Below are 10,622 nucleotides of genomic sequence, written 5' to 3' on the forward strand. Positions count from 1 at the left end.
GAGCCGCTAAAGTGAAATATTTTCGACGAGCGTACCCACTGACGTGCCTCAAAACCCAAAACAGTGTGCACTGCTGCTAGCTAAACGGGCATAATAGAAGAAAAGGCGGAGGGCCCAGCGGTTATTCACTTACATTAGCAAAGGTTGTTTTTACAACTGCAACATCTTGTCTCTCCGCGCAACATATCTGTGTCTTGTGCCACCCACGTTTGGCCGCGGCTGTCTCATGTTTTCGTCGAATACTGACTGAAAGGTAAGGTTGAATTGAGTTAGCTTTAGCATAGCCTGGCGACCCGTCTCGGTCTTTTACTAGGGCGAAATTTGAGGTGAGGCTCGGGGTCGAACAAAACGTCATCAAATATTTACGTTCAAATGCACTCAAATGCTTTGTTTCCTTCAATTTGGGCATTTATACGAATGTCATGAACTTTGTACAAATACATTTAATGAAGCATTAAGCTCGTCAGGTTTGAATAGTCCACGTAAATTGAAAAGTTAGCAATTCCTTTGTTTTTATGTGCCTCAGAACCTCCTTATTAGCTGTGTCCACGGACGACTATTGTGTTATACAAGTGCTCTAATGATAAATAGGTCAACCAATTGCTGCTTTAAGCTTCTTAAATTCCCTTTTTGGGCTAGTTCCTAATCTCTTACACCATTTTGTTACTTAACATTCACAATTCAAAGCTTTGATACAAATAATAGCAAGCACCGTTTCCCCTTTCTTATTATATGATCCTCTGAGAGGTATTCAAAATATATATGAGGAAATCCTGTACTACTCGTGAACCAGGGTTGCAGCTATACAATTATTGTTTTGTACATTAATTAGTCTTTGATTCTTATATATTCATATTAACATTGCTTTATATAAAGAACGGGACATCATTTCATGCAATGCTTTTAGGGAGCATCAAATTCGCTCACTGTATTGAATATGACATTATTGTGTTTTCTGTTGCAGTCAGGTGGAGTTCGGTTGGATGTGCGTGGCCGCCGGACGGGAGGCGCCATGAGTGCGGAGTTGGATGCGCTGGCGGTGGTGAACCAGCTGCGGGACCTCGCCGCAGACCCCCTCAACCGCAGGGCCATCGTAGAGGATGAGGGATGTTTACCGGGGCTCATCCTTTTCCTAGACCACCCGAACCCGCAGGTGGTCTACTCTGCATTGCTGGTAAGTTAGTTGCCATATGATAAACAAGATACATTTGGTAGTTTGAATTTACTGTCAAACTAAAAAAAAAAAAAAAAAAAAAAAAAAAGCTTCTGGAATAACTGTTGCTTGACAGAAACCTGTGAAGCGTAACTAAACACTGAGCCACGACATGCACATTTCAGCCACAAAATGGCTGCCCCCTATCTCATCCTCGTGTGTTGTGTGTGTGTGTGTGTGTGTGTGTGTGTGTTGTGTGTGTGTGTGTGTTGATGTTTGTAGGCTGTGCGCTACCTGGCAGAATGTCGAGCCAACCGGGAGAAGATGAAGGGCGAGCTGGGCATGATGCTGAGTTTGCAGAATGTCATGCAGAAGCAAGTGGTGCACACACACAAACCATTTGAGATGGGCTGCAATGGTTCTTTAAAGCAGCATGGACATGCCCCACAAACATAATATTGCAATAAGTCTTTTTTTTTTTTTTAATTGTACAGAAATAGAAAAAAACTAAACAAAATTTGTGAATATACCGTATTTTCCGCCCTAAAAGGCGCACCGGGTTATAAGGCGCACCTTCAATGAACGGCCCATTTTAAAACTTTGTCCATATATAAGGCGCACCGGATTATAAGGCGCATAAAATAGAAGCTATACTGCATCAAACTGAGGTTGACTAGGGTTGCGGTATGCATCCACTAGCCAATAACCAACGAGCCCTCTGTAAACAATCGCGTTTCTCAAACGATCTCCTATAAAATGATCAGAACTGACTAAAGTTCGATCTAACGCATTGGTACTACTTACCTATGTTTCCCTTCCATATCGATCCGTAGATTTACTCGAAACATTAACAGAGCAGCCTATTTTGACATGAAATAGCCTGGTACGTATAGCAGCTATCGCAATAGCATTAGCCATCCGCAAAGTCTCACGAGCCTCAGCTCGCAATCTCCCATGAGCCTCAGCAAAGTGTAAACAATCGCGTTTCTCAAACGATCTCCTATAAAATGATCAGAACTGACTAAAGTTCGATCTAACGCATTGGTACTACTTACCTATGTTTCCCTTCCATATCGATCCGTAGATTTACTCGAAACATTAACATGGCAGCCTATTTTGACATGAAATAGCCTGGTACGTATAGCAGCTATCGCAATAGCATTAGCCATCCGCAAAGTCTCACGAGCCTCAGCTCGCAATCTCCCAAGAGCCTCAGCAAAGTGTAAACAATCGCGTTTCTCAAACGATCTCCTATAAAATGATCAGAACTGACTAAAGTTCGAGCTCGCAATCTCCCATGAGCCTCAGCAAAGTGTAAACAATCGCGTTTCTCAAACGATCTCCTATAAAATGATCGGAACTGACTAAAGTTCGATCTAACGCATTGGTACTACTTACCTATGTTTCCCTTCCATATCGATACGTAGATTTACTCGAAACATTAACAGAGCAGCCTATTTTGACATGAAATAGCCTGGTACGTATAGCAACTATCGCAATAGCATTAGCCATCTGCAAAGTCTCACGAGCCTCAGCTCGCAATCTCCCATGAGCCTCAGCAAAGTGTAAACAATCGCGTTTCTCAAACGATCTCCTATAAAATGATCGGAACTGACTAAAGTTCGATCTAACGCATTGGTACTACTTACCTATGTTTCCCTTCCATATCGATCCGTAGATTTACTCGAAACATTAACAGAGCAGCCTATTTTTAAATGAAATAGCCTCGCGGGTACAACAGCTATTCGGTGACGCCCCCTGACTACAGTTGCCGTAATGTTGGGAAGCGATGCGACCTTGTAATTTACTAGTCGTACTAAAACAGTGGTTCCCAAACTTTTGCAGGCTGGCGCCCCCTTTGGCTCCCCAGTGAATTCCTAGCGCCCCCCCCCCCCAACCCCCCAAGGCACATATGGAAAAAAAACCTCTTTCTTGATATTTGGTATAAACACTCTATCACACAGTAGACACATTGGTTGCTGTTGGTTGTGTGGTGCTGCGACAAATCCATATTTCAGATATTCCACACTATATTGCCGACACTTCTTTTTTGTTTGCTGTACCAAGGCCATACTTTATTCTGGAACAAAAAAATAAAACCATGTAAAATACAGCATTTTATCGCATTTCATAAATAGGCCTACTTAAAGACAAAAATGACAACATTGTAGGTATGAAAAGCAAGTTTACCCTCTCATGTATTCATTTTCTTCCATTTACTCACAGAAAATGGTGGCGGACGTGATCTAAGGCAGTGGTCCCCAACCTTTTTTGCGCCACGGACCGGTTACATGTCAGAAATATTTTCGCGGACCGGCATTTATATAAATAAATAATACATTTATATAAATGAATAAATAATACATTTATAATATCATTACCATTACGTTGAATTAGTGGGAGCACTGAGTTTGTTTCTCAGAAACGAGCCGGTCCCATCTAGACGTAATCGGAGACAATGACACCCGAAGTGATTTAAGGTTTGTCTTTTATTGCAGGATGCTTGGTCTCCATGTGTTGAAGCAGTTTTGAATGCTTCACTGCCTGGTTAGTTAGCCTGTCGCCACATATTAGCTTTGCGGGCTCGACTGGGGAAACATGTCACGTGACCGGGACGAGTGTCTTGACCTGAATTAATTGATCGTCGATAAAAAAAAAAATCCTGTGCGGCTTGGCGGCCCCGTACCAAGTGACCCACGGACCGGTACCGGTCCGCGGCCCGGTGGTTGGGGACCACTGCCCTAAACAGCTCAACACAACACAACACGGCGCGTTCTGGCGAGTCCCCAATTTCATGTTGACTTGAACTCAAGATGATGTTGACCGCCAGAATGCGGTTTTTATTATAAGATAAAATTCTGAACATTACAAGCTTGAAATTACAAACCTGAGCTTTTGCTTTTGTAGTCTATGCTGTCGGATCTGACTGGGCCAGAGCGGCGTGTTGTGTACAAATCGACTGCCGCCCCCCTACCGCCCCCCTACCGCCCCTTTCTTCCTCACCGCCCCCCCAGATCTTTCTACCGCCCCCAGGGGGGCGGTACCGCCCACTTTGGGAACCACTGTACTAAAACGTACTGAAACATTTTGGCAGAGCACTGTGTACAACCAGTATGGATCAACAAATTCATCAATTGATCCATATATAAGGTGCACTGGCCTATAAGGCGCACTGTCGGCTTTTGAGAAAATTTTAGGTTTTTAGGTGCGCCTTTTAGGGCGGAAAATACGGTATTAACATGACAGTATAGACATTAGACAAACTTTGTGAAAAGGAAGGAACCATTTAAAGCAGGGGAGTCAAACTCATTTTTTTCGCGGGCCGCATTGTAGTCATAGCTTCTTTCGGAGGGCCATTATGACTGTCAACCGAAATAAATGTATGAGCACCTCGTATTATATACAGTAAAAGCTACAAAACAAACTGACAAATAACTCATTTTCAAATCAGACGAGTAAAAACTGGTCAAATATTTAAAAAAATGTTTTATTAAAAGTGAAGACAATTAGCAATTCTAGTAATGACACATGAATTTGATGCACAATTTGTCTTCGCGGGCCACATAAAATGATGTGGCGGGCCGTATCTGGCCCCCGGGCCTTGAGTTTGACACGTGATTTAAAGGAAAAATTACTGTGGTCTAACACGTTTTCTCTGTTCATCCGTCCGTGAAGGAGCACGTCGCCCGGTGAAACCAAACTGCTGGCCTCGGAGATATACGAGATCTTCCAGTCGGCCGGTAAAGAGGAAGCAGAGCAGGCAGAGGCGGCGGCCGCCTCATGCCGACGGAAGGCTCAGTTCTTCCTGGGCTCCAACAATAAGAGGGCCAAGACGGTCGTGCTGCACATTGACGGCCTGGACGACTCGGTAGGTGGCCGTCCGTGATATGTGAGCTCCCTCCAGTGATGCAAGAAAGAATAACCACATTGAAATTTCTGGCTTTGCTTTTATGTTATGTTTAATGTTTAATGAAAAAAAAAAACAAGACTATAAATCTTTACTCAATTATTCCTTTTTGCTTCCTGCCTGGCGAGCAGACTCGCAGGAGCTTATGCGAGGAGGCCTTGCTGAAGATCCGAGGGGTCATCAGCTTTACTTTCCAGATGGCCGTCAAGAGATGCGTTGTCAGGATCCGCTCTGACCTTAAAGCTGACGTAAGCAAGCGCAATGCTTGTTGTCTCGGATCTGAAACTTCATGCACACCATCTTTCGGGAGCCAACCCACTTAATAAAAAAATAATGTGATGTGTGACAGGCGTTGGGTACAGCCATCAACTCCACTAAAGTGATGAAAGCCCAACAGGTGTTGAGGACAGAGGATGGAGGAGAGGTGAGGATGACCCATTTCCTTTTGAACATGTCAAAAAATTGTGAAAATAATCATCATAATTATTATAATAACTACTGCTAGTAGTGTTTGGTACCCGCTGTATGTCAGTACCTGCTATGACCAACAGCCGGCAGGCTTGGCTCAGTCATGACTTCAAGCAAGGAGCTCATGTTGAACAACTACTGGCATTTTTTTAGTGGTGGGTAGGATGCTCCCTTTGAAAAAGGACAAAAAAGAAAATTTCACTTGATGTGTTAGAATGCCCATGGGCATCGAATGGGCAGAATCTTACAAGCCAAAAGTAAGTCGCTCTTACTGACGGATCATTTTTATCCTGTTTTTTTATAGTGCCACTTATTAGTACAGTTTAATCCAAATTATCCAGATTTGGGCTTTTGGAATATACATGAACCATTAAAAGTCCTACCTAATGTCTTAGAATGCTGTGTGTGTGTGTGTGTGTGTGTGTGTGTGTGTGTGTGTGCGCGCGCGCGTGTGTGTGCGCGTGCGTGTGTGTGCGCGTGTGTCGCAGCTGATCATGCCGTTCCAGGAGGACGGCGAGGGCACGTCGGTGGTGGAGGAGAACACGGACATTCCGGACTACCTGCCCGAGGAGGAGAGTCCGTCGCAGGATCCGGACAAGGCGGTGACGCGCATGGGATCTGTCGCGGACGGAATGGGCTGGCTCAACACCGCCGCCAACTTCCTGACTCGTTCCTTCTATTGGTGACCCCGCCACTCTCCCCAACATTCTACCACAATACCGAGTCAGCATGATTTACACACACGCACAGGCACGCACACATCGAGCGAAGTTGTGTGCGTATATTAAGCGTACGCTAGCTAGCCGCTGTATATCCCAAACTAGAGGACTTGAAATCAGCTGACACCAAGGATGCTCATACCATGAAATTGGGAGATTTTTTTTTTTTTTTTTCTGCATGACCCACCTCATACCTACCAACGAGAATATTTATCATACTAATATTTTCACACTTTTATTTTTCACTTTAACATGCATTAGTGCCAATCTTGCCCCCACAATTCTTTTGTGTGCCTTTTATTTTTTTGGGGAACATTTTTCTGTATTTATTCATTTTTGGAGCATCCTTAGAGAGCGCAGAATATGTGGCTTTTTCTTTTGGTGGCCATTTTAATCCCCCTAGAGCTGTAATAATAATGATAACACTTAAAAATACATCAAATGAATGTTTATTATTTTCTCTGTTTTGAGAATTTGGGCTTATTTCCCCTAAGAAAAAAATAATACAACCTACAGTTAATAAAAATGTAACTATTTATATTATTATATTATTATTAGTCCCTAATTTACAAAAAAAGAATGAATTACAATTGAAAGTAATTTAAAGTTGTAATATATTTTTGGCATTTCATTTCACGCTTCAATTCTGAATTTATAAAAAATAAAATTTTATTTACGTTTTGGTAGTATTTTATTAACATGACATGACAGGCTTTTATAAGAGTCACCCTGATTATAAAACAGCCCAGAAAAGTCCGTAATAAACATTTGTTTGATTGCTGTTATTATTTCTCACCTCCAATGGCCCCTGATCGGAAAAGTGAGAGTACCCCGATACTACACATTAATAAAAGTATCACGTGTACCTTTTGTAAATGGTGCTTCACTCAAGCCCAAGTAACCCTGAAACATTCTGTCTGGGTTTTTTTTGCGCGGCAAACGCCACAAAATTGAAATCTCTGTTGCCGAAAGTGCTTACCTCCCATCCCAGGTTTGCCGGTTATCTTGCCGGCATTACGTCTCTCATAATTAACGTCCTGTACATAACAATGCGACACAGCGTAGCGCTGACTAGGCCACTTGTCTCATCTCTTGTTAGTCAAGGTCGTAACACAGCGGCGTGACCTAAATCTAGCGGTGGTGGCTACATCCTGGTAAGCCATCTTTTTCAAGACATTGCGTTACAATGATCAGTATTTTTTGTTTGTTTAACTGTTTGTCATCCTCGCGTGTTGCTCCGTGTCCTCACTTTTGAGCCCAACGACAGAAATGTACAGACGTCCGCCCGTGTAATATACTGTAATGCTCATTCCTGTCAAATGACCATAAACTTCAAATTCAACTTTGTTGTTTTTGTGCAGTTTTCTTCTTCAATGTTAAATCACTTTTTCTTGAAATGAGAGGTGCCTTAGGGTAGTAAGGGAGGCAATCCAGCTGCCCCAGCTATTGCATGGTGCTGGTGGCCAGGCAGCAGGCAGCAGCCAAGGCCCAGCTGCAGGCCCTGGAGCAACACTGTTGGACTGTGATGTCACTTCCTGCTGAGCCACTTCATTAGGTACACACGCTAATATGTGACACTTGTTGACAAAAGTATCAATAAATTATAAGAATATATAATTGTGTGGAATTGGTTGACAAAACACATTGAAAATACAATTACGATTAACCACACGGTTTCAAGTTATCATATAAAAAAAAAACATCCAATAATAAATTGGTAGCTTTTAAAAGCAAATGGAGCTGCACTTGCTGATCCCGCATTTCAATCTACAATAAATTATTGCACTCACCGCCTTGCAATCATAATCGTCAGTATCCGTGCAGCCATCAGCTTGCTTTTACTGGTGAATACTGTAGACGAGGCGCTTTATTGTGCATTAAATGACGTTCTGGAGGGATTCGTATGCTTCCATGTAATGACATTAAATATGATATTAGTCCTTTTTGAGAAGCTTGTCCACATCAGACACTTCACCTTGGCTAAAAGCCAATCAACTGTCTCCTATCGCGACGGCGCCCGTGTCTATTTGCATTTGTATGTGGGCGTGCGTTGAGGGTCCCGCTGCGGTGCGACGGCAGGCCAAGTCCACGCTTTCGGCCGTAAATCCCAGCGGTGGCGGCCGGGGTGGCAGGAAATGATGTGACTCTGGCAATTTATGTCAAATAACTTTAGAGGATGCGGCGAGCGTGGCGGGAGTGATAACTCTTCTTCTTCCTTCCCCGGGAGCTTTAATTGAGACATTTCTCTTGATCTCTGTTGTTGAGATGTAATGTCGCTCGTTATCGCGCCCGAGCGAAGGTCACGCTGACTGTTTGAGCATCGCGCAACGTTGACGCAAGACTCCTGACCCTGACGGAGAAAGAGAAATACAGCAGTGTCTCAAATCATCTTGACTCATTGAAATGAATAGAAATGCAATTAATCTGTTCCAGCCTCAGCCCTTCAAAAACTGTAATGATTTTTACATTTATTTTTTTAGTCAAATTCTACAGCAATTGAATGGCCATTGTGCTTGCCTTCTACGTTGAGCATCTAGAAGCAAGACGTCTGTACTGTTCAGGTGTCTCAGCTCCTCGCAGACGATAAAGAATGTGTCAATGTGAGTACCCGTTATAATGACCGAATGTGTTGGTACATTTGTGTTCAAATATCAGTTGCTTAAAAGCTTTTATATTAGTTTCTCACAATGTTTTAGCATTCGCATTTAGCTAGCCAGCTAAAATTAGAAAGCTTTGGAATTTGATCAAAATGACAAACTAAAATGTCTGCTGTTTTGGTTAGCAACAAGGTTCCAAATGTGATTGGCGATCAAACCTTTTCATGCCCATGTGTTGCAGCAGAAGCATGCATCTGTTGATCAGATTGACACACACAAAAAGTTTGTAATTGTGGTCATAGCTCATTATTGCCCCCCTCCCCTTTTCCCCCACTTGGATGATTGGATTCAGCCAGGGAGGGAAGGAAAGTTGTGTTGGGTTGGGGGGGAGGGACGCTTCAGCCCCTGTGACATGACCACGTCCGCCCGGCGACAACCTCTCTCAACACACTCGATTGGTAGGATGAATTATGGCTGTTGAGAATTAAAAGGTCCCCGGTGTCAAAATAATTCACGATATTATGCATATCTGGCCGGATATGTGGATTAGGAAGATAATAAAAGCTGCGGCAGAGTATCGCCTGCGAGGAGGAGGAGGGTGGGTGGGTTCAAGGTCCAAAAAGTGCATGCATGTATTGGCCCGTCACTCAGCTTATGTGTGTGCTGGATCAAGCCACACGCAAGCTGAGATTTGAACATAATTGTCCCAAAACTGCTCATCAGTGGATCTGCCCACCGCCATTAGGGCTCAGCAATATGGTGTGACATCCGCATTCGCCTCTGTGACAGGTTATTAGCGCGCTGTAATTAAGCTGACTTTCCTGGCGTACGGGAAAAGAGAATTGTCTGGGGGGAAAAAACCCGAAAAATTTAAATAATACATACATGAACCACGTGGATTTTTTTTCCTGCCAGGAAGTTTGAGTTTATAACACAGTACATGGTGAGTTCATAATTATATGAATGCGTCCTCTGTATCGGTAATACAATATTCCGCATTGTCCAAATGTTGTTGTGAAAATCCGAGTGAAAGCGGGAAAAAAAAATTGAATAAGGTGTGACTTAAAAAATTCTGCTGGCTGTTACACAACTTAAGACAAGTGGACGTTGTTGTGAGCAACGAAGCCCATCTGCTATGCCCCCACTTTCGTCCACATGGTGTGTGAATATGATAATACCTGAAAAGTGTCCTGCAAAAAGTCCCCACTGCTTACATAAGCCCGTACGAAATGGCTTCAAAGTCATTTTCTCCTATTTAGGAGGGCTCCACAAACATGTCAAAACATATTTTAATTGACAGGAACCAAAGCCCACCTTCACACAGCAAAGCGTTCACGTTAAATAGCGGAGCCGTGGGGTCCGTGTCGCGTTGTCTTTGTGGCATGCTCGCTGAACAGAAGGTCCGCACTCCCCCCCCCCCTCTTCGTAACGGCGGCAGATGGCCGCAGATGAATCCCTCATAATCATGTCAGGACGGCTCGTCCGATCCCGATTCATCTCTTTAAACACATTTCATGCTTGCACAAAGATGGAGGCGGCCGGCGCGCCACAAAAGTACACAAAGATTGTCCTTGCAAACAAGTGTTCCTGCTCCTTAACACCACTTAATCATCGGCGCTCCTGTTATTGCGCCGCACGTACACAAGCGAGTCAGTCTTCTTTCTTTCGCACTTTCTGTTCATGTCGTTTTCTTCAGACGTCTCCTGATCAGTTCTTCCAGTCCAGCCGGATGGCCTTCTAAAATATAAATCTTTCTAACAAGCTTTCATTGAGTCCTG

General features: G+C 43.5%; 1 protein-coding gene and 1 long non-coding RNA gene across 2 annotated transcripts; both read left to right on the top strand.

Moving 5' to 3' along the window:
• The first annotated feature begins 42 nt into the window (after positions 1-42).
• On the top strand, positions 43-6,681 carry armc1 (armadillo repeat containing 1). Its single transcript, XM_037280342.1, has 7 exons — positions 43-253; positions 965-1,174; positions 1,436-1,527; positions 4,829-5,021; positions 5,192-5,308; positions 5,410-5,484; positions 6,017-6,681. The coding sequence occupies exons 2-7, from the start codon at positions 1,013-1,015 to the stop codon at positions 6,212-6,214; spliced, it is 837 nt and encodes a 278-aa protein (XP_037136237.1). The 5' UTR covers positions 43-253; positions 965-1,012; the 3' UTR covers positions 6,215-6,681.
• Positions 6,682-6,817: 136 nt separating this feature from the next.
• LOC119139573 lies at positions 6,818-10,293 on the top strand. The gene is made up of 2 exons (XR_005101381.1): positions 6,818-7,802; positions 8,728-10,293. It is a non-coding gene; the product is annotated as an uncharacterized LOC119139573 (long non-coding RNA).
• Positions 10,294-10,622: the final 329 nt, after the last annotated feature.

This window comes from Syngnathus acus, chromosome 20, assembly GCF_901709675.1.
Source record: "Syngnathus acus chromosome 20, fSynAcu1.2, whole genome shotgun sequence".
NCBI lineage: Eukaryota > Metazoa > Chordata > Actinopteri > Syngnathiformes > Syngnathidae > Syngnathus > Syngnathus acus.